Raw genomic sequence first — 25044 nt, 5'->3', positions numbered from 1 at the left:
TTTAAGGAGGGACGTGATAAGGGCCATGCGCATCGAGGGAGGAAGACTGCCCACCTCAAGGGCGTCCTCATACACCTCCCGCAAGACCGGCGCCATGAAATCAATGTAGGTCTTATAAAATTCAATAGGTATCCCGTCCAATCTGGCGGCCTTGCCAGACCGCATGTGCATTATGGCCTCCCGCACCTCATCCAATTGGAAAGGGGTGCCCAGGAATTCCCTCTGCGCATCACTCAGCCAGCCGAGAGACACATCCTCTAGGTATTCAGGTAAGCAAAGCTCGCCCTCCCTAGCCGAAGTATACAGTCCCCGATAATGCGTGACAAAGGCATTGAGAATTTGCGCAGTATCTCTGTACAGAGCACCACCCTCCCCAATGAGTTCCACAACGCAGTTGGAAGGTCGCATCAACCTCATCGTTGCAGCCAGGGCTTTACCTGGCCTCTCGCCCTCGCCATACCGACGGGAGATCCAATACTTGCCCCTGAATTTCACCTCCCGAGCAGCCTCGGCAGTATATTCGGTGACTTTGTCACGAATACGCGGTAATGTGGCCTCGTCAGGCTTATCAGCCAGCGATGTTTCAAGCGCCTTAAGGTCCGTTTCCAGGAGGCGTAGTCACGCAAGTATGCTCCGCAGGACCCCCGACCCTTTTGCAATGCACACACCACGTAGGGTCACCTTAAAGGCATCCCAGATGGTTGCAACATCTTTTACTGAGTCCTTGTTCCGACGCAGCTCCTCCTGAAACGCGGCATCCAACAGCATCATAGGCCCCCCGACACCGGGGGGCCAAGATCCGAAGCTCTCAGGGTGACTCGTACTGGGACTCGTACTGGGGAATGATCCGAAAAGGTACGGGGGAGGTGACTTGCCCGGGCTAGCGCCGCATGGAAGCATGGGGCAACGAAGACATAGTCCAGCCGTGCCCAGGTCTTCGCCTGCGCCGTGATGTGAGTGCCCTCCCGCCCAGTCGGATGGAGATGCCTCCAGGCATCTATCAGATTATGCTCCATAAGTATCTCCAAGAGCGCCTCACGGGAAGTAGTGTAGTGATGCGGAGCCGGGTGGGACCTGTCTATTTGAGGATTAAGTGTGGTGTTAAAGTCTCCCCCCCAGATGAGGTGCTGTGGGCCTGCGCCTATTATGTCTGCGCCTAGGTCTGCAAAGAACTGCGGGTCAACCACGTTGGGGCCGTAACAGCAGGCAAGAGTAACCGCCATATGCCCCAGCCTACCCCATACCAAACAGTACCTGCCTTGGGTGTCGGATTTAGTGCCTGCCATAACAAAGGGGGTCCCCTTTTTCACCAGTATTGCAACCCCACAGGAGTATGAAGAATAGGATGAGAAAGCAGTGTATTTAGCCCATCTGCGGGCACAGGGCTGCGCTGCGTGTGCCCTAAAGTGGGTCTCTTGTAAAAACGCTATGTGTATGGCGTGTCGATCTAGATAGGCGAGGATCTGCCTACGCTTCCTCGGGTCCCCCAGACCCCTAACATTCCACGTGAGTATATTCAAGTCAGAGTCTCCCATAGGCAGGCCGGAAAGTAAATGAAATGTGGGTCACAAGCAAAGAACCTGCAGTCCTGCGCCACTGCAGAGGCACGCATGTCGCCTGCACAACTTCTATCATCCAGATAGCACTAGCCTGTTTTGTATTTCGCTCGCACGGGCCGCCTCGCAGCCCCATGGAATCCCTCCCCCTCAACTCTGTCAACAGCATCCATATGACATCAGCTGCACACAACAACACTACAACAAAAACAACCCAGAAGATCTCCCCGCTCGTCCCCTCATCCATCCCCACTGTGCAGTGTTCGTCTGCCGCCAATACAGGCCTGACAATGGATGCGGAGTTACCAATCCAAGACAGTAAGGAAAAAAAGACATCAGTATAATGTTCCAGAATGCAAGGTATCAAAGCAAGAAGAAAATCTCCAATCCCCCCCCCCCCCCCCCACCCACTGAAGCAGCCCCAACGTGCCAGAAACCTCGACCCGCCCCCCTCCCAAAATTTCCACCCAACAGCTCAACAGGAGCAACTTAGTCAATTCGTTCATTGGGGTACACCCTATAGGGGTCATCTAGGGGCCACATACAGCCACCCTCTACACCCAGCGCCCCAACTCCGTTAGGGGAACTAGGGAGGGTGGTGCCTGGAGTATAGCACCAGCCGCCACCAAACTCCCGGCTAGGACAGTCTTGAGCAGCATCACTGCGGCCGTGCAAGCGGGCACATGCGGTGGACATCAGGTCAGGCACCAGCCACGTTGCCCCCAGGAGCAGCAGCAAGCACAAGAAAGCAACAGGCTAAAAAGTTACTGGTCATCATCATGGTCAGTACGCTCCTCTAGTCGTCGTTCAGCCCGTGCACACTTCAGAGTTTTCAAAAAGTCCTCCACTTGTTGTGGGTTCGTGAAAAAATGTTGCTTAGCTTGGTGTGTAACGCGCAGCTTCGCTGGGTAGAGCAGCGCGTAGTCGATTTGAAGAGCACAAAGTTTTTTCTTTACCTCAAGGAATTTACGCCGCTGTTCCTGAACGACAGGTGTGAAATCTGGGTAAACAGTAAAGCTGACACCGTCACAAGAGTTGTTGGTTCTGACGCGCAGCCCTCAGAGCAGCGTCCCGATCCCTGTAATTCAACAGGCGAGCAATGATGGGCCGCGGTGGAGCCCCGGGCTTGGGTCGCGGCCCAAGGGAACGGTGAGCTCTCTCAACAATGAATTGCTTGGAAAACGCCTCCGGCCCAATGGAAGCCAAGAGAATCTTTTCCACGTAGTCCTCCATGCGGCCCGTGTTGGTAGACTTCGGCACCCCCACTACGCGGATGTTATTGCGCCGGCTGCGAGCCTCCAACTCCTCGTTCTTGGCCGCAATAACTCGAAGGACATTGTCCATTCTCGAGAGCTGGGAGGTGTGCGAGACAGCAAGATCGTCCGCATCGGAGATCCGGCGTTCAGCCTCCGTGAGGCGCTCCTCATGCACATCCATCTTTTGTGCAAAGGCATCCATGCGAGAGGAAATGCGATCCACTTTATCAACTACAGTGGCAAACCCTTGCCTCATCTCCTGCATCAACTGCTGAAGTTCGGGCGCCGGAGCGCCCTGGCCCGTGGCCGCCGCCGGCGGGCTGCTCGAGTCCTCCGCATCCTGCGTGCTGCGCAACCCCTTTTTAGCCGCTGGGGCTTCGAAACTAAGCTTCGGCTGTCTACTGTCCTGCTTGCCCATCCTGGGCCCGTTGTTAGAAAGGCGCCGCCAAGGAGGAAGTGGACACAGTCCGCAGGTCACCCCCAATCTCGCAGGGCCGGTGCTCCAGGACCTCTAATCACCAGAGCCCAGAAACAGCGGCAGGAACCCGGGTCGGGGGGAGGTCTCAAAGGGGCCCAACGGCTGCAGGCATGGCTGAGCAGGGAGAGGGCGAGCCCAAGGATGCCACCAGCCAGCGGGGCCAAGACCGCACGGGCCAGACCCCCGTGCCACAGCCAGGATCGCCACCGGATGCGTGAGATACCGCCGCAGCTCGGCCTCCGATCGTCCACGAGGTCCGGGCAGGGCCCCAGGTCCGGGGGGGAGGCCCAGCACCGCAGCGGGTACCGGTCCAGAAGTCAGGCCCAGCGATTAAATCTCCAGAAGCGGGGGGGGGGCCCCGCCGCTCAGCATACGCCAGGCACCCCGCTCCGCAGTCCAGCAGGCACGGCAGTCAACTCTCCAGAAGTGGGGAGGGGGGGCCTTCCATCCAGCACCCGCCATGCATCACACCCCGCAGGTAGGCACCGACGTGTTTCCAGAGCAAGGTCGAGGGGGGGCGGGGGGGGTCCGCTCCCACCAGCACCTCACCCCCAGAACCAGGCGAACCGCACCTGCAACGGCCTCCGTACGTTCGCCGCTCGTGCTCACATAGCACACTCCTCCCGCCGGCAGAATGCAGTCCTCGAGGCCCAGGGGGTCCCGCTTCGGCAGCGCTCTCTGCAGGGCCTACCTGCCTCGTGGCGAGCCTCGGTCTCGCGTAGCTCAGGGGTTCGGCCGCGCGCTGCTCCTCAGGCCGCCGTAGGCTCGCTGCGAACTCCACTGCCTCTAACTCAGTCACGGGAGGTCCCACATCGCCCAAACTCGCACCGGAGCCTCAGGCAAGCACCCGCAGCAGTATCGCATACTTTTTCAACGGGAAGGCGGCCAGCTGCCAGGATAAACGGAGGATTTCTGCTCCAGGCGGCAGGAGCCTCACAGAAGTGCCGCCAATCTGCGTGCGCGCCCTCTAGCGCCCCTCCAAAAACAACTTCGACTTTACTTGCCTTCATCTAGTACCTCTTTGAGTGCCCCCAGTCTCCATTGATTAACAATGGGTCCAATGACTGAATTTCCCCTCTGCACCCGGCCGCCCCAGTGCAGCTGGTGGTGCAGTCGCTACACTTATCTGACCCTTGCCCAGTGTTGATCCTAAAACCCAAAGACCGGAATTATAAGTCGTGTTCTTACCTGTGAAATTGCACGATTGTTTTTCTTCTGTTGGTTAATATAGAACTGTTTGAAAAATGCACTGTGTCCATTTTTATTTTGAAAAACTTTTATATTGCAAAACGTATTTTACTGCAACAAAGTATGTTTGGTTCGATGTAATAAATATACAAAAAGAAATATTTTTACAAACAATTGGTCTCAGATTTAGTCATTTCTTGCCTGTGTACAACAAATGCTTAACACTGCCCTCTGTTAACCTAACTGCTCGACCACACTACCACAAAGAGAACATTTAGAATTAACTACTTGAGCCTCTGTAAAGCCTCCAGGGATCCACTGGACTCTGTGCACAGTATACCTTACTTTGGTACAGTATATACAGAGCCAGCTTCTTACATTGGTGGATCAGCGGTGGGATGTAAAGCCTCTGGGGACCCCCTGGACTCTGTGCACACTATACCTTAATTTGGTACAGTATATACAGAGCCAGCTTCCTACATTGGTGGATCAGAGGTGCGATGTAAAGCCTCTGGGTCTCCACGGGACTCTGTGCACACTATACCTTAATTTGGTACAGTATATACAGAGCCAGCTTCCTACGTTGGTGGATCAGAGGTGCGATGTAAAGCCTCTGGGTCTCCACGGGACTCTGTGCACACTATACCTTAATTTGGTACAGTATATACAGAGCCAGCTTCCTACATTGGTGGATCAGAGGTGCGATGTAAAGCCTCTGGGTCTCCACGGGACTCTGTGCACACTATACCTTAATTTGGTACAGTATATACAGGGCCAGCTAGCGGTGGGATGTAAAGCCTTTGGTGTTCCATTAGACTCTGTGCACACTATACCTTACTTTGGTACAGTATATACAGGGCCAGCTTCCTACATTGGTGGATCAGCGGTGGGATGTAAAGCCTTTGGTGTTCCATTAGACTCTGTGCACACTATACCTTACTTTGGTAAAGTATATACAGAGCCAGCTTCCTACATTGGTGGATCAGCGGTGAGGTCTACGAATTTGCATTTGCTGGACCACTCTGCCAATAAGTGAGCACATGACTATAATCCTTCCAAGCTGAGTGTTGCCTGGGGAGCACAGAGAGCCAGCGCGCCTGCCACTGTAATCACCGCAGCCCTTGCCCTTCACCATCATTGTTGCTGGGAGGTAGGAAACTACACCTCCCAGCGTGCTTTGCGGCAAGGACGCCGCAAGAGAATGAAGGATGCGCCAGGAGGCGCTTTAAAAGACACTCAGGGCTCCTGCGGCGCGGGAGACCTTCCAAGCTGAGCGTTTGCCTGGGGAGCACAGAGAGCCAGCGCGCCTGCCACCGTAATCGCCGCAGTCCTTGCCCTTCACCATCATCGTTGCTGGGAGGTAGGAAACTACACCTCCCAGCGTGCTTTGCGGCAGGAACGCCACAAAATAGTGAAGGACCTGCCAGGAGGCACTTTAAAAGACACTCAGGGCTCCCACAACGCGGGATGCGCACGGGTGTGCCCGGGCCTGTCTGCGCCCGCCAGAGCCCGAAGGAGGCCAGGCTGGGCCACCCCTCTTGGTCTAAATTCCCCAGGAAACGTACATAACCAAAGGTTCCCACCAATGGATCACGATCAATGAACTACTATTTCCTGTCCTATATGAGATACAAGTAAGACTCATTTCTATTTTATACCATTTTGTGAAGAACGGGTGATCAATATGGGAAAATGAAAGACAAGAGAAAGTCACACATCTAAATCTCCAAGTAAGCCCAAAAAGACAAGCATGACTCTGCTAAATTATCTCACGGGGCCGTAGGTTTGTTGGAAAAAGAGATCTCTTCAGTAGAAGAAACTTTGAATATGGACTCATTAGCTATCTTATTAAATGACAAAGTAACAACACAAGGGGGTGAGAGGGTGAATGAAAACCGCATTCCGGGTAACACGGTGGCTGAGAAACTGAGAAATGGATGCGTCCAGACTATTCCAGACGAAATTTCCACTAGCGACCCGGACATTGATATTTCACCCCCCTCGAAAAAACTTTGTAATCCATTGAGACTAGAGAGTCCTGGTATTTCCACGAGCGGAACACACACGATCCCACCGAAAACTAAAACAGCAGGGACAAAAAGGTAAAAACCAGACTAAAACAGGCAGCGAAAATGTAATGTTAAAAAAATAAATGTAAGATATCCCCGATTGAGATGGAAAACTTGTCTTCTCTAGTAAACGATCTTATTGAGTCAGTTAACCAGTCTATCACAACCCTGACAGTCAGACTGGAAAACATCGAAGCCGGCATGAAGAAAAGTCTTGAAAACCAGTCTGGTCATACCAAAGGGGATTATACATGATATGGGGGTCCCTAGTACATCACTGCAGTCTGGGAGTGTGAACTTGAACAATACACCAACAACAATAAAAGGGCTGACTGATGAAAGATACGGGAAAGGGAAGTGGGACTGGGAAACATCTGAAATCGCCAACAACTAGGCACAATGCGACATCGACTAGGGGAGAGGCGACGAGAGAAAAATTTATAGGAAAACCAAGAAACTACTCGGGTGATAGCCAGGCATGTGACACAACACCAAGAGTACCGACGATACACAAAAGCCAAAGTAGTACACAGATTTTAAATCTACCGCCGGCCTCTACACCATTCACTGTAATCCTAGCTAATGTTCCAGCTCCCCCCCCCCCAGTGGAAAATTAAACTTGGTTCTTTTTTGAGGAACAAAGCCATACACTTTCTAGGCAGTAGAACAGGATTAACTAGTGCAATGTTTGGAGATTTTGAAATGGTGAGGAGCATTAGGTGGGTTGGAAGCAGTGGGAAAGTTTTTAAAGGAGATTGTGTTATTTCATCTGGAACTCCCATCACTGGTAAGGGAGAGCTTAACTAGGGCTCGAGAAGCAAACTTTACCCATACAAACATCCATGTTCTCCCTTCTGCTACATTTTCAAGCGCTTCTGCTGTGCTGCTCTAATGTTGTGGGGGGAGGGCAGAGACTGCAGCAGTCCCCAGACTTTTTTTTTTTAATGACTCGAATTCCCCAATGTGAATGACCAATGGAAAGACTTCATATTTTCAAAGCTCTTTGAACCTGTTATGCGGATAGACTCCGGTGCAAGGATCTTCAGTGGTTGTTCCTAAAGCTGCAGCAGCAGCATAGTAAAAGTAGAAAACGAATTCTGAAAGCAATGTTTTACTTGTAACACTGATGATTGACAGTGCAAGGTCCAACAATTTAATAAATGCAGTGGAATGTTGGTGTTACCCCCCCCCCCCCCCCCCCACCCCCATGGTCTTCAATAGCGGATTATAATATGGAATATAAATGAGTACTGCCCTCATTGAGTTAATTGGCGTTGCAGTTGTGAAGTAGAACATGTGCCTATTTTTTCTCATGTGGTGACTCCCTTGATAGATGCACCCCCTTGTATTGTGAGGTTGCTTCTGGCATTGGTAGAAGGATTTGCGGTTATATGGATCAGGACCCACTAGGGATGCACGTTGATGCGAGTGCATCACTAAAGGTATTTCCATCTGCCTGATTGTATATACTTGTAATTTAATACATATTATTTAGTAGTGCGTGTCTGTGTGTAATAAAAGTACTTTTTTTTAAAATCACTGACTCGCCAATGATTTATTGTGTGATGATGTTGGTTACCAGCGAGCTGGGGTTACTGTCCCACACCATCTCCCTCAGTAGGCCATGGCTTGCTCTGCTACGCTATCCTGAGATTCAAGTGTTGGTTACCAGCGAGCTGGGGTTACTGTCCCACACCACCTCCCTCAGTAGGCCATGGCTTGCTCTGCTACGCTATCCTGAGAGTCAAGTGTTGGTTACCAGCGAGCTGGGGTTACTGTCCCACACCACCTCCCTCAGTAGGCCATGGCTTGCTCTGCTACGCTATCCTGAGAGTCAAGTGTTGGTTACCAGCGAGCTGGGGTTACTGTCAAGTCAAGTCAAGTCAAGTCAAAAGATTTGTATAGCGCGCTACATACCCAGAGGGTCTCAAGGCGCTTGTAGAAGGGTGGGGAGTTACTTGTCGAATATCCACGTTTTGAGTTGCTTTCTGAATGCTAGGTGGTTCTGAGTAAGGCGAAGGTGAGTGGGAAGTGAGTTCCAAGTTTTAGCTGCTAGGTAGGAGAAGGATCTGCCTCCCATGGTGGTCTTGTTGATGCGAGGTACATTAGCAAGGGCTTGGTTGGAGGATCGTAGCTGGCGGGAGGGGGTGTAGAAGGATAGTCGTGTGTTGAGGCATTCGGGTCCGATTTCGTAGAGTGCTTTGTGTGCGTGGGTTAGGAGCCGGAAAGTGATCCTCTTATTGACGGGGAGCCAGTGGAGGTTTTTCAGGTGATCAGAGATGTGTTCTTTACGCTGGATGTCTAGTATGAGCCTGGCTGAGGCGTTCTGGATGCGTTGTAGTTTTTTCTGGAGTTTTGCGGTGGTGCCGGCGTAGAGGGTGTTTCCGTAGTCCAGTCGGCTCGTGACCAGAGCGTGGATGACTGTTTTTCTAGTTTCGGTAGGGATCCAGCGAAATGTTTTTTTGAGCATGCGAAGAATGTTGAAGCAAGATGAAGAAACGGCGTTGACTTGTCTGTTCATCGAGAGTGAGGAGTCCAGGATGACGCCCAGATTCCGTGCGTGGTCCGTCGGGATGGGTGCTATTCCAAGGGCCTCTGGCCACCAAGAGTCGTCCCAGGCGGAGGGGGAGGTACCTAAGATGACGACTTCTGTTTTGTCTGAGTTCAGTTTCAGACGGCTGTGCTTCATCCATTCGGCTACTTCTTTCATTCCTTCGTGTAGGTTGGTTTTGGCCGTGTTAGGGTCTCTGGTGAGTGATGGGATCAGTTGAGTGTCGTCGGCGTAGGAGATGATGTTGAGGTTGTGTTGACGTACAATGGCCGCGAGGGGGCTCATGTAAACGTTGAAGAGGGTGGGACTGAGTGAGGACCCTTGAGGTACGCCGCAGATGACTTCAGTGGCCTCTGACTTGAATGGTGGGAGGCGGACTCTCTGGGTTCTTCCGGAGAGGAACGAGGTGATCCATTCCAGTGCTTTTCCTTGGATTCCGATGTTTTTGAGGCGCTGTAGAAGGGTGCTATGGCAGACTGTGTCGAAGGCTGCGGAGAGGTCGAGGAGGATGAGGGCGACTGTGTCTCCATTGTCCAGTAGAGTTCGAATGTCGGTTTCGGTGCTGTGCTTGGCTCGGAAGCCGGACTGTGAGGAGTCGAGGGATTTGTTGGTTTCGAGGAATGCGGCGAGCTGGTTGTTGACAGCTTTCTCGATGACTTTGGCCGGGAATGGAAGGAGTGAGATAGGGCGATAGTTTTTGAGTTCGGTGGGGTCAGCTGTGGGTTTCTTCAGGAGGGCGCTGAGTTCGGCATGTTTCCAGCTTTCCGGGAAGGTTGCGGAGTTGAGGGAGCAGTTGATGACGTCTCGGAGGTGCGGTGCAATAATGGAGTCTGCTTTGTTAAAGATGTGGTGAGGGCAGGGGTCTGTGGGGGATCCTGAATGGATAGAGTTCATCAGATAGATGGTGTCCTCAGTGGAAATTGGCTTCCAGTCGTTGAGGATGTTCGGGGGGGGTGGGGGACCTGCAGGGGATTGGGAGGCTTGGACTTCTGGTTGGTTGTCGAAGCTGTTGTGGATGTCTGCAATTTTGTTGTGGAAGAATGAGGCTAGGGAGTTGCAGAGGGCTTGAGAGGGGGTGATGTCGTTGGAGTTGGCTGAGGGGTTGGTAAATTCCTTGACGATGTTGAATAGTTCCTTGCCGTTGTGGGCGTTGTTGTCTAGACGGTCCTTGAAGGCTGCTTTCTTGGCAATTCGGATTAGTTGGTGGTGAATGCGGGTGGCGTTTTTGAAGGCGTCCTTGGTGCTGGTGGTTGGGTCTTTTTTCCAGGCCTTCTCGAGGGAGCGACAGAGTTTCTTGGATTTCTTAAGATCATCGTTGAACCAGGAGGCCTTCCTGCTGCCTAGTTTGATTTGTCGTTTTTTCAGTGGTGCTAGGATGTCGGCGCTGTTGGATAACCATTGGGTGAGGTTGGTGGCTGCTTGGTCTGGGTTTGAGGAGTGGGCGGGGGGCTTTTGAAGAAGCGATGAGGAGATCTGGTTGATGGTGATTTTGTTCCAGTTTCTTTGCAGAGTGGGTTGGGGGTGGTTGTTGGATGTGGGCTTGTTGTAGGTGAAGTGAACGCAGCTGTGGTCAGTCCAAAGGAGAGCAGTGGTGTGGCTGAAGGAAACATGCTTGCTGGAGGTGAAGATAGGGTCGAGTGTGTGACCTGCGATGTGGGTGGGGGTAGTGACAAGTTGTTTAAGTCCAAGGTTTGCGAGGTTGTCCAAAAGGGTGGTGGTGTTGCGGTCGTTGTTCTTTTCAAGGTGAAAGTTGAGGTCTCCCAAAAGGATGTAGTCCTCGGAGGGGAGCGCGTGTGGAGTGATGAAGTCCGTGATGTCCTCACTGAATTGTGCGCGGGGACCTGGTGGCCTGTAAAGGAGGGTGCCTCTGAGTGTGGTCTTGGGGTCGATGTGGATCTGGAAGTGAAGGTGTTCAGAGTTGGCGAGGTTGACGTCTGAGTTGGTTGAGATACGGATGGAATTCTTATGGACGATAGCGATGCCTCCTCCTGTGTGGCCGGTACGGTCCTTGCGAATGATCTTATAGCCTTCCGGGATGGCGATGGTGATGTCTGGGGCTGAAGAGGCATTCATCCATGTTTCTGTTAGGAAGGTGACGTCCGGAGAGATGGTGTCGAGTAGATTCCAGAGGTCAGTGGCGTGTCTGTGGACCGAGCGGGTGTTGAGCAGGAAGCATTGTAGGTGGTTGGGATCGGATATCTGTTGTGTGTTCGTGGATGCGGAGTTGTTCTTGGTGCCGTCGAACTTGCAGGAGTAGCAGGAAAAGGGTCCATGGGTGTGTCCAGGAGCGGCTTGGACGCAGTTGGGGGAGCGGCCAGGGTTAAGGGCTAGGAGGGTGGTGGCATCGTAAGTAATGCGGGAGGGGTGGGCAATACGGGGACCAGGGGGTCTGGCGCTGGGCGCGGTCCAGGCGCGGACGGGCGTAGACGGGCTTACCTTTGGCGCACCTTCGGCGCGGATTGGGCGCGGTCACTGCGCGTGAACGCTGCGCGCGGAAGGAACTGTCATATATGGATAGTGGAGGGGGAGGGGCGAGGGCGGCTCAGCTGGGAGGCGGGGAGGGCAACAGGGGACGACAACAACAAACAAAATGGCAGCGGAGGGGTGAGCACAGCAGAGCGCTTGAGGAAAACTATGAGGCAGTTTAGAATACAAGCGAAGCACAACGATACCAAATGTCGCCAGGGACACTGGGGAGCGACCACTCAGCCCAAGAGCGAAGAGCGAGTCCACACCACCTCCCTCAGTAGGCCATGGCTTGCTCTGCTACGCTATCCTGAGAGTCAAGTGTTGGTTACCAGTGAGCTGGGGTTACTGTCCCACACCACCTCCCTCAGTAGGCCATGGCATGCTCTGCTACGCTATCCTGAGAATCAAGTGCTGCAATGGGGTACTCTGTTCCCAGTAAAAGGGTAATTGTGGAATTGTTTGTGTAAGCTTTGCTTGCTTCGCAACTAATAACCCCCTTTTTACATCAGTTATTTTTAAACTTATGTTTTTATTATCGAATGCTTGTTCATCTTATTCTTTTTAGCAATAACGTGTGAACGTGTGGCCATTATTCCTCCTATTTGGGTTCATTTTGTTAATAAATTTTTAACTTTGTTTCTGTAATACTGCTTGTGGATTCTGCAGTTCTTTGTTTGGTACTGTTGATTTACCTGACCCTCAGACTCCGCGTACCAGAGGTGAGGGAAGGACACTTTACTAGAAACAAGCTTTAATTGGTAGATTTTAGCCACATTTCTGTTAATGGAATGTTATCTTGTCTGTGTGTTAGCTGGTGCTCATTTTATGTGCTGCAGTTTGATGTAGTTTTCCCCATCTGTTTTTTGTGACTACAGTTGTGAATTGCCTGATATTTATGGCTGTTCCATAACATGCTGTATACATTTGTTTCTTCTTTCTGATGTGCAGGTATGGAATGATTTACACCATACAGGATTCTTACCGTTTGTAGCAAATCCCGTCTCCGGCACTGGTCACTTGATCAGGTAAATCCCCATGGAATGTAATTCTACAGTCATTTGAAGGGGGTGGAGCGGTTTTAAGTGAATATTAAAGTGCCTGCTGCAGCCCTTGTGGATCTCCTTTTCTAATGTAATCCCTGCTCTTTCGCAGTACTGATGGAATGAGCGCTGGAGCATACGGTCATCTTCTCTTGGGCATTGAACAGCCGCAGGGGGAATACGCTGTCACAATCTCATTCCTTCGCCTTGTCACAACCTTAATTAAGGTCAGTAACACTAGGACGATTATTTGCTACATGAATCCCGAAGATTAACTCTCAAAAGTGAAAATTGTGAGGTTATTCTAAGTTGGAGTATCTGTGTCAAGTGTGAGCCTGAAGTTAAGAATTGAGCCTGAATTCAGAAGATAGGTGTGAAAGTATGACAATAGGGTATTCTACACTAAGCATTGCTACTTTTTGTGCCGGTTAATCTTCCAGCACTAGGGAGAATATGGTCGAAGTGGAGGGAAGCTATTCATGTCCCGCCCATGCTAGGCAGGGACTCCAGCTGAATCCCTGGAATAATTAGTGGTTTTCAAATAGGTCCATCTTCTAAGCTTTGTCTGCCACAACTGAACATACATAGTTTTTTGCCTACGGTATGCAGCCTTGATGTGTCATCTGTGCAGTGTACAGCTCATTAAATTTTTGCCTTTTCTATATGCAGTTCCCCATGCTGTATTGTCAATCAATCAGGGATTTGTGAAGCGCGCTACTCACCCGTGAGGGTTTCCAGGCGTAGTGTCCATGCCGGGATTGGCTCCAAGGTGTATTCCTTCCTTATTGTGAAATTCCTTTCTGTATTGTCCCTGCAGCATATAGCTCCACGTTGTCTTGCCTCTGCTGTTTTTTGGGAAACAGTCTTTACAATGCGATTTTTTTTTTACATCGAAGTGCCGTTACCACGCATTTATTACCACACAAGTTTTTATCGCGGTAGTGATCAGGTCCACACAAGTAGAGACAGTTCAGAGAGGTTTATTCAGGATAGTTACAAGATCACAAGAAGATTAGAACAAGACCATAACGAAACCCCACCAGGAGCAGCCAGCATGCTGCTCAGCCCAGCAAACTGTGTCTCTTTCACTCCCAGCATTCCCTGTTATGTCATTACACCAACATTCCATTGGCAGGGCTAGAATAACATCCGAGTCAAGATACAACAATCACATATAGACCTTTACCACTCACGGCTTTACCACACATTCAAGGTAAGTATGGGAGTTTGCCCCCACCCCAAAGATTATATATATGTTCGAGGCATGTGGGCTGCTGAATTCATATCTGTGCATAGATCGCCGCCTAGTGTTGGGTCCGGATGTTTGCACGTTGTTGTCCTGGAAGAGTCTTCGAAGTATCCTTGGATAGGTGACTCCTCCCCTGGACTACAGTGCGCATGGGCATCCTCTCCATCCTCAGATTGTTTTTTTCCGCCATTGGGTTCGGATGTGCTATCTTAGCTCAAGTTAGGAAAAAATTTTGTCGAGGCCACAAGGCCTTTAGTTCGCGTCGGTACTGTTTATCGATCGGTTTTCGATACTCTCTGTTAGTTTACTAACTTTCAGCACCGACTTTGTTCGCATTTACCTGTCCATCAACTACTTCGACGATGGAATCGAGGACGCCATTCAAAAGGTGTCCGGTATGTAATGCGAAGTACCCACACATCGACGTCCATCCGGTGTGCAACAAATGCCTTTCGCCGGACCACGACGAGTCGACATGTATGGCCTGTGCCCGGTTCCGTTCAAAGAAGACTCTGCGGAATCGTCGAGCGGCGAGGCTCGAAGCGCAGCACGCGGCACCGGCCCCAGCTGACATCTTCGACGACGCGGACGACGTCGAAGAAGTAGAAGTCTTACCCTCCAGTCCCGTTTCCGACCAAGAACCCGGATCGGACGAGGCCGACGAGTCACTCTTCCACAGAGGTGAAGACGACACCGAGGTAGGAGACGACGAGGAGGCCTTAGGGGCCGAAGAGAGTAGCTCCGATGATGAACAAGGCCTACCTGTTCAAACCGAGAATTCACCAGTGCCACAGACTATGGCTCCGGTCGAGGGATCGCCTTCGGGCCTTACCCGAGACCTATCACGCAGTCCTTCGGCCCCGCCCTCGGGCCCGGCCTCGGACGTTCAGCGGCAGCCATTACCGCTTAAGCCAGCTGGTTTCCCTTCCACGAAACCGAAACCGAAAGCTGCTCAGGTTCCTACGAAACCGAAACTGAAAGTGGCGCTAGTCGGATCGAGGCCTTCAACACCTTCGACGCCGGCGCACCGTGTCGGCACCGACCGCACCAAGGGGGACTTCGGTGCCGAACTCGAGACGGGCGACATGGGAGTCGACAAACGGAAGAAGGCCATCGGCGCCGAAAAACCTGCTCGGTTACCGGCGTCGACGCCACCGACACCGAGGGCCGTCCCGCCTGCTACGCCTCGCAGCACTCCCTCGACGACACCGAAACCTCACGTGTCGAAGACGTCGACGGTGATCTCCGCACCTCGGCTCGATGCACCACGGGCGCAGAAGATATCTGCAGCCGCCTCGACGACCCTGGCGGGGGCCACGACCTCTAAGGCGCCCCGAGTACGGCCTGGCGCAATGCCAGGCTGCAAAACCAAGGCTGCCCTCCAGGACCAGTCGGGTTCGATCGATCCAGCGGTTTCGTCGGTGCCGACCAGCATTACCTTCGGCTTGCCTCCATCCACAATCCCGAAGGCGTTTCAACTCAGGACACAGGCCACCAAAACTGCGGTTACGCCTGTAGAGCCGTCTCCGTCACGCGTCGTCGACGCCGACACTGGCAGGATGATTCTCCACGACCGAAGGATAACTTCGGAACCGCCATTGGAACCTTTCAGGATCCCGCTAAAGAGGAAGCTGCCTGTGGACACAGAACCTCTCCTGTATGAACCCTTTCATTCACCCTACCAGGATCCACACCGGGCCTCCCCCACACGCTCCGACACGGATGCATTGGAGGACTACATGGGTGAACAAGTCCCCTACCATGTGGACACGGACCCTGATGACCAGCAGGACCCTGACCAAACTTGGGGCGACCCTGCAGACCCCAGTGCACCTCTTGATGCACAGGACCCACAACTATATGGGGCAAAAACGTCACCCACAGAGGATACTGCGGCGTTCAACGCTCTGATTGAACGGGCGGCGAACAACCATGATGTACAGCTTCACTCTGATATCATCGAAGATGACTTTCTAATGGACACCTTTGCATCCTCAGAAAGACATGTAAAGACTCTGCCAATGTTGAAGGGGGTCCTTAAGCCAGCCACTGACATTTTCAGGGAACCCACCAGGGCACGAGTGATAAACCCCAGGATCGATAAGAAATACAGATCAGCACCTGGGGATCCTACTTACATCAGAGGACAATTACCACTCGACTCCATCGTTGTGGCGAATGCCCGCAAGAGGGCACACTCGCAGACAACGGGTGACGCTCCTCCCCCGGACAAGGAGTCCAAGGTGCTGGAGACCTCCGGCAAGCGAGTTGCCGCACAAGCTGCAAGCATATGGCGCATAGCTAACACTCAAGCGCTCCTCGCTCGCTACGATAGGGCGCACTATGACACAATGGAGCAACTCCTTCAACACCTCCCTGACCCCTACAAAGAAGGTGCAGAAATCCTTATCAGAGAGGGACAGCTACTCACAAATGCTGCCATCAAATGTGCACTAGACGCTGCTGACACGGCTGCCAGGGCCATCAACACTAGCGTCATCCTACGACGTCACGCCTGGCTACGTATCTCAGGATTCAAGCCTGAGGTACAAAACAATATCCTTAATCAGCCCGTCAACCCCGACTTTTTGTTCGGGCCTGAGGTTGACGCCACCCTCGAGAAGATAAAAAAGGACACGGACACTGCAAAGTCCATGGGCGCCCTACAAACTCAGTCCTTTCGGGGCGGCTCCTTTCGTCGCCCCGGAAACAAGGGAGCAGGCAGAGGACAGGGGTCACAACAAACATATAACAAGGGTAATACGCAGACCACCTACGATAAGAACACCCGAGGTGGCTATCGTGGCTCCAGTACCAAGGGCAGAGGACGTGGCTATGGCAACACCAGGTCCTCCCCCAAGAACAAGCAGTGACGCCCTCTCCCTTCCTCCCGACCACATAACACCTGTCGGGGGAAGGCTACAACGGTTCCTGTCCACGTGGAACTCCATCACCACGGACAGGTGGGTCAAAGATATTATAAAATACGGTTACTGTCTGGAGTTAACTTCCACTCCACCCACAATACCACCAAGAAACCGTCCTATGTCCTCAGAGCACTTGACGCTCTTACAGCAAGAGGTAGAAAGTATGCTTCTAAAAGGCGCTATCGAGGTCGTACCCGTCCACGAGCGGGGCACGGGGGTTTACTCCCTCTACTTCTTAATTCCAAAAAAGGACGGGTCGCTCAGGCCTATATTAGACCTGAGACCCCTGAACCAGTACATTCTTTCGGAGCACTTTCACATGCTCACTCTACAGCAAGTCCTTCCGCTTCTCCAGCAGGGAGACTTCCTAGCATCACTGGACCTCAAGGATGCGTATTTTCACATACCCATCCACCCCTCACACAAAAAATACCTCAGGTTCACTGTTCAGGGGCAGCACTATCAGTTCAAAGTCCTTCCCTTCGGCGTGACAACAGCGCCCAGGGTTTTCACAAAGTGCCTAGCTACGGTGGCGGCACATTTACGGAGACAGCACATACACGTCTACCCCTACCTAGACGACTGGCTCGTTCAAGCGAGATCAGCCCAGCAATGTGCAAGCCACGTGTCCCGTACCATTCACCTTCTTCACAGTCTGGGATTCTCACTAAATTACCCAAAGTCTCATCTCCAGCCCGCACACGTACAACAGTACCTAGGTGCGACTATAGACACTCTGGCGGCCACAGCTCAGCCAAATTTAGTGAGGATCAACGGCATACAAGCGCTGATCTCCAAGTTCAGACCCAACCACTCGCTTCCAGCGCGAGTGTTTATGCAGTTGATAGGCATGATGGCCTCCTGCATCTTCATAGTCCCGCACGCGAGATTACATATGCGCCCACTTCAGGAGTGCCTAGCACGTCAGTGGAATCAGGCTCAAGGACAGTTGAAAGACCTAGTGTTGGTGAGCGGTCGGGCATACAACTCTCTGCATTGGTGGAATCCACAAAACCTTTGCAAGGGCCGACCGTTCCAAGAGCCTGTTCCACAAATAGTACTGACAGCGGACGCGTCTCTCCAGGGATGGGGAGCTCATGTACTCCACTACACAGTGCAGGGACTATGGACGACACAACAGAAGAAGATGCACATCAACCTTCTGGAACTGATGGCAATCTTCCTGGCCATGAAGGCTTTCAAAGTACATCTGTGCAACAAGGTCGTGTTGATCCGGACGGACAACATGACCGCAATGTACTACATACAGAAGCAGGGAGGGACACACTCTCCACAGTTGTCTCATCTGGCTCAGAGCATGTGGAAGTGGGCCATTCAGAGGAACATGTTCCTCATGGCGGAACACCTCCCCGGCAAGGACAACCAGATGGCGGATCTGCTCAGCAGACACAGCCACCAGATGCACGAGTGGGAGTTACACCCATCGGTACTCCAACCGTACTTCCAGCAGTGGGGTCACCCAGAAATAGACCTATTCGCGACAAGCGAAAACGCAAAATGCCAAAGCTTCGCCGCCAGATTCCCACACCCGCAGTCGCAGGGCAATGCGATATGGATGAACTGGTCCGGCAAATTTGCGTACGCTTTTCCTCCAGCACCGTTGATACCGCTGGTGGCTCGCAAACTCCGACAACACTCCCTGACACTCGTCCTAGTTGCTCCCACGTGGGCACGCCAGCCGTGGTACACCACCTTCCTCGAACTTTCCGTGGTACCGCATCAAAGGCTGCGGATCAAACCCGCGCATTTGACGCAGAACCATGGAGAGGTTCAGCACCCAGATCCGCAACAGCTGAACCTGGCGATCTGGCTCCTGAAGTCCTAGAGTTTGGCTATCTCAACCTGCCACCTGACTGTATGGACATCATCAAGGAGGCCAGGAGACCCACTACAAGAGCTTGCTATGCAGCCAAATGGAAACGGTTCGTCATTTATTGCGGTAATAATGACATTAACCCGCTGGACGCATCCATCCACAACATCATATGTTACCTCTTACACCTATACCGATGCAATCTGGCGTACACCTCTATACGGGTCCATTTGACCGCAATATCAGCCTATCTGCAAACCAGGCAGCACCTCTCTCTCTTCAGAGTGCCTGCCATCAAAGCATTCTTGGAAGGACTCAAACGAGTCATTCCACCTAGTCACCCACCGGCTCCAATGTGGAACCTCAACTTGGTCCTCACACGCCTGATGGGTCCACCCTTTGAACCTCTACACTCATGCGAGATTCAATTCCTTACCTGGAAAGTAGCCTTCCTGGTAGCGATCACTTCCCTAAGAAGAGTTAGTGAACTCCAGGCACTAACCGTTCAAGAGCCATTTATTCAGGTTCACGCCAACAGGGTCGTACTACGTACCAACCCCAAATTCATGCCCAAGGTAATATCGCAGTTCCACATGAACCAGACTATTGAACTGCCCGTTTTCTTCCAAAACCCACAAACTGTTGCAGAGAGGGCATTACATACACTAGATGTACGGAGGGCCCTCATGTACTACATCGACAGGACTAAACCCTTCAGGAAGACAAAACAACTGTTCGTTGCCTTTGCCCCACACCACAAAGGTAACGCCATCTCCAAAGCAGGGATAGCCAGATGGATAGTTAAGTGTATTCAAATCTGTTATCAAAAGGCAAAACGCACATTAACTATTCCACCACGAGCCCACTCAACACGCAAGTTGGGGGCTTCCATGGCCTTCCTAGGAAACATTCCCCTGCATGATATATGCAGAGCAGCCACATGGTCCACTACACACACATTTACAAAACACTATTGCGTAGATGTGCAGTCAAAACAGCAGGCAGCTGTAGGACAGGCTGTTCTCAAAACACTTTTTCAGACCGCTGCAGCTGGCACGGGTAGCCGCCGCCAATAGAGGGCACTGCTATGTATTCTATGCACAGATATGAATTCAGCAGCCCACATGCCTCGAACTGAATATGCTACTTACCAGTATGCATCTGTTCTTGGCATGTAGGGCTGCTGACATTCATATCGCCCTCCCTCCTCCCCGGCGCCTGTCGCAGCTGCAGCTCTCAGAATTATTGCAAGCATGGTCATCACTTTCTGTATCTACTCCATCACTGCCACAATGGCGAAAAACAATCTGAGGATGGAGAGGATGCCCATGCGCACTGTAGTCCAGGGGAGGAGTCACCTATCCAAGGATACTTCGAAGACTCTTCCAGGACAACAACGTGCAAACATCCGGACCCAACACTAGGCGGCGATCTATGCACAGATATGAATGTCAGCAGCCCTACATGCCAAGAACAGATGCATACTGGTAAGTAGCATATTCATATATATATATATATATATATATATATATATATATATATATATATATATATATATATATATATATATATATAACGGAGAATTCGCCTGGAGTACTCCTGCTCATCAACAATCTTGAAGGAAAGCAGGAACAGACGAGAGCCGACCCAAATTGCGAGTGAGTAAATTGTTTTATTTTGTTCACCTCACTGCCTGCATGACGCGTTTCAGCCTCCCAGAGGCCTTGATCACATGACGCCATGGGAGTAGTGGTCCCGCTTTTTAAAGTGCAAAATACAAATTGAAAAGATGACACAATTGGCTGATTCAGACTGGTGCATATATAGACATAGAAAAATTACTATAACCTTGAATAATTACAAAACAGGGCAACATTGTAAAAGCACCAACATCAATCAGTTAAAATACCGATAAAACAAATTTCATGTTAAAAAGATGTTTCTAAAAAGTAACCCAAGGTAAAACAGCGCAGAACGGCTTTTTTTGTTTTGTGCGAAAGAAAGCAATAAAGTTATTTGATACGAAATTGAATCTTATTACTTTCAAACATGTGCAAAACAAGCAAAAAGTGTGCAAAATTAGCAGAGAGCATCTGACCCAAGTGGGTATAATCTAACAGTTTTAAGTTATAAATGCAATGTAAACTTAAACACAGATTTATTGGCCAAACCACATTGCACATATATATTTTATATATATATATATATATCACGCTCAGTGGGGTTGGTCCAACAATTAAGCCGCACTCGAAAACAGTTCCACTTTCCCCAAAGCTATATTTTAGGTCAGGCAGCACATTTACCAGCAATTGCAAAGCACTTCACCACAGCCCAACGCGTTTCGAGTTGCCCTCTTCTTCCAGGGGTCATGCAGTGAAAAAGCACATGATCGGCTTCACCTGGTTTTAAGCATTATCGTGCGCCATGATTGGCAGTCTCTGAATGAGATCACGTTGCTTCCTGGGATATGAAGTCCGGAATAAATCCTCAAATGGATGCGCTTTTGAATAATTACTAGTTTAAGTTCTCCACAAGCACCGGAAAACGACATGCCTTAAATCCTTGAACTGCTTCCCACATATGGAGCTGCTCGTATCAGGAACTCCGTGGCCCCTTTGATCTTGGGTGGTGCAGGCTCAGCGGCAGGACGGCCGCTAAATATCACGCTCAGTGGGGTTCACCACAGCCCAACGCGTTTCGAGTTGCCCTCTTCTACCCCTGGAAGAAGAGGGCAACTCGAAACGCGTTGGGCTGTGGTTAAGTGCTTTGCAATTGCTGGTAAATGTGCTGCCTGACCTAAAATAAAGCTTTGGGGAAAGCGGAACTGTTTTCGAGTGCGGCTTAATTGTTGGACCAACCCCACTGAGCGTGATATTTAGCGGCCGTCCTGCCGCTGAGCCTGCACCACCCAAGATCAAAGGGGCCACGGAGTTCCTGATACGAGTAGCTCCATATGTGGGAAGCAGTTCAAGGATTTAAGGCATGTCGTTTTCCGGTGCTTGTGGAGAACTTAAACTAGTAATTATTCAAAAGCACATCCATTTGAGGATTTATTCCGGACTTCACATCCCAGGAAGCAACGTGATCTCATTCAGAGACTGCCAATCATGGCGCACGATAATGCTTAAAACCAGGTGAAGCCGATCATGTGCTTTTTCACTGCATGACCCCTGGAAGAAGAGGGCAACTCGAAACGCGTTGGGCTGTGGTGAAGTGCTTTGCAATTGCTGGTAAATGTGCTGCCTGACCTAAAATAAAGCTTTGGGGAAAGCGGAACTGTTTTCGAGTGCGGCTTAATTGTTGGACCAACCCCACTGAGCGTGATATTTAGCGGCCGTCCTGCCGCTGAGCCTGCACCACCCAAGATCAAAGGGGCCACGGAGTTCCTGATACGAGCAGCTCCATATGTGGGAAGCAGTTCAAGGATTTAAGGCATGTCGTTTTCCGGTGCTTGTGGAGAACTTAAACTAGTAATTATTCAAAAGCACATCCATTTGAGGATTTATTCCGGACTTCACATCCCAGGAAGCAACGTGATCTCATTCAGAGACTGCCAATCATGGCGCACGATAATGCTTAAAACCAGGTGAAGCCGATCATGTGCTTTTTCACTGCATGACCCCTGGAAAAAGAGGGCAACTCGAAACGCGTTGGGCTGTGGTGAAGTGCTTTGCAATTGCTGGTAAATGTGCTGCCTGACCTAAAATAAAGCTTTGGGGAAAGCGGAACTGTTTTCGAGTGCGGCTTAATTGTTGGACCAACCCCACTGAGCGTGATATATATATATATATATATATATATATATATATATATATATATATATATATATATATATATATATATATATATTCAAAAAGACGCTGTGAGCTCCTCCTGGGATTTCGCCCGTTGTTGGGTGGTGCGCTACGCCGGTAGAGCCACCGCCGGCAAATAATATCCAAGTTATCTGCTAATAAGCAAAACGCACTCTGTCGCTGTACAGGTAACTTTTAATTAGCACAGTGCTAATTATAAGTTACCTGTACAGCGACTGAGAGTGCGTTTTGCTTATTAGCAGATAACTTGTATATATATATATATATATATATATTCACTGAAAAAACCATAGGTTTCACACATGTTATAGTTAGCGGAAATTTTACTGATAAAAAACCAGTGAAATTCCCCTGTTATAGTTAGTGTAGGCAACTATAACTCACGCGACCGCAATCCTCTGCTGATGCTAATACTGTATTTAGACACTTATTTGCCCATGTCTTCTTCCATACATTTTTAGCTATACATATAATTCAAATATTTTTTTTTCATAAAGACACATATGTCATCAGCAGAAGATTGCGGTCGCGTGAGTTATAGTTGCCTACACTAACTATAACGGGGGAATTTCACTGGTTTTTTATCAGTAAAATTTCCGCTAACTATAACATGTGTGAAACCTATGGTTTTTTCAGTGAATTTGCAAGGTTTTTTAAATGCGAATTCCTAACTATAACGTGTGTGAAACCTATGGTTTTTTCAGTGAATTTGTACGTTTTTTTAAATGCTAAGTTACTTTACGCCATTCGTGGCGTGCGCGCCCACTTAACGCAGTTCGTTCCGTGCGCACATGGAGGACATATGATGCACTTCGTTTTGAAAGGTAATATTTTAATTTTTCGTAATTTTTATAAGCCATGCACAAATGGTGCCCTTCGGGCACCATTTGCACACGGGGTGGAGAGAGTGTTGTTAATTTTTTCTTTTATTATTTTTGTTTAAAATATTGTGGTTTTTCACAACGCGAATAAGCCCTGCACGTTTGGTGGTCTGCGGCCACCAAAAGCACAGGGGGTGGGGAGAGTGTGGATAGTGTTTTTTTTTTTTTTACATTTTTTACCGTACGCGTACGGTAAGCGTAATCGGCGAAATTAGCGAAAAAATAAAAATTGCATTTTTGGCCTTGGGGGGTCTTTGGGGACTCCCTCAACATGGCTATGTGTGTGGGAGCTGTCTAAACAGCCCCTTTATATGTTTATTGGTTTTATTTAACAACCTAGCTCTCAGTGCGAGAGAGAAAATGGCGGCCGCCGCTTCCTGGTTTCGGCTGTTTCGAATGTTTACTAAGATCTAAGAGCCAATCAGAATCGCGCTCGCGCACGCCACCGTACGCGTACGGTAAGCTTACGGTAAGCGTACCGTAAGCTGGCTCAGATATATATATTGATTTAAAGGCTATTTTCTCAGAATCTACTGAACAGATTTACACCACACCTACAAAAGGCACTTCCTTGACCTGAGGACTACCTCTCTGCCAAATTTCTAGTAATTCTGTTCAGCCGTTCGGGCTGTAGCCCTGTCTAAAGGTCCTATGGAAAAATGCATGGGAAAAACGCGTTTTGGGACCCCCCTTTTATCTCAGCCCCCGCTTGACGAATCCCCCCGAGACTTTCAGGGTAGGAGCGGAGCGTAGCGCCCCACCTATTTTGAGAAATTCGCGAGGATTCGTCGACCGGCGCCAAAGTTATTCAAAATAGAATGTTGCGGATTTCCTATGGAAAAGGGGTCCTAACTATAACTACCTACTGGCGACCGCCAGTAGGTAATATATATATATATATACAGAAAAAACCATGAGATGTCATCAGTGATGTCATGAGTGATGTCACTGACCATGTCATGAGTGATGTAATATGTGACGTCCTCAGCAGTGCATTGCGGGCGCGCTAGTTATAGTTAGCTGAACTAACTATAACGGGGGAATTTCAATGGTTTTGTACAAGTGAAAAGTCCAGCTAACTAGAACACCCATGAAACCTATGTTTTTTTCTGTGAATTTCAAAGGTTTTTTAAATGCTAATTTCTAACTATGCCTACAGAGATAGGACATGTGAAGAAAGAAGAAAAAATGCACAGAAAGAAAAAAAAGAAGTGCAGAAAGAAGCAACAGAAGTCCTCAAAGACGAAGAAAAGTGCAGGAAGAAGGATAACGTGCAGAAAGAACAAAAAGAAGAGCAGAAAGAAGCCTTGTTGCAAAATCATCCTGTACCCTCAACTTTTTCAGACGGATACTGGTGGTAACTGAGTCTGACTAACCAGTCCTAGAGCCAGTGCTATGTAAAAAGACACTTAGAATACAGTGAAAACACCTACATACACTAGGGAACATTATGCGTTGGGGTCCCCCTGTGATTAGCATGACCTCCTCTGTAAGCCCCTAGTATATAATAGGGCAGGGGGATTAAAACTACCTCTTAGAACAGGCCACAGGGCGTTTTTGCACACGTTAACTCAGGCCCTGTCCCCTCCCTTCACCACTGTGTAAACACGCCCTGTGTTCGTTTTTAGTTGGGAGATTAAGTTCATTTGAATCCTGAGGGTCCCTAGGGTCCAACTAGCCCACTAGGTACCTCCAGTAAGTGCCACAGAGCTGCGTTGCAGAGAGGTGTAA

The 25044-nt window shown here is 50.1% G+C and overlaps 1 protein-coding gene across 2 annotated transcripts in view; it reads left to right on the top strand.

Annotated features, from left to right (window-relative positions):
* Positions 1-25044, top strand: part of NUP188 (nucleoporin 188) — a 1223536-nt gene that overhangs the window by 466654 nt on the left and 731838 nt on the right. For both annotated transcript variants that reach the window (XM_085614037.1, XM_085614036.1), the window contains exons 19-20: positions 12516-12592; positions 12720-12834. In XM_085614037.1, the coding sequence (XP_085470163.1) occupies positions 12516-12592; positions 12720-12834 (192 nt within the window). The remainder of the gene's footprint in view (positions 1-12515; positions 12593-12719; positions 12835-25044) is intronic.

Source organism: Triturus cristatus, chromosome 1_2, assembly GCF_964204655.1.
Source record: "Triturus cristatus chromosome 1_2, aTriCri1.1, whole genome shotgun sequence".
NCBI classification, from domain to species: domain Eukaryota; kingdom Metazoa; phylum Chordata; class Amphibia; order Caudata; family Salamandridae; genus Triturus; species Triturus cristatus.
Note: the sequence above shows the minus strand (reverse complement) of the source record. Positions and strands in the feature narration are given on the sequence as shown.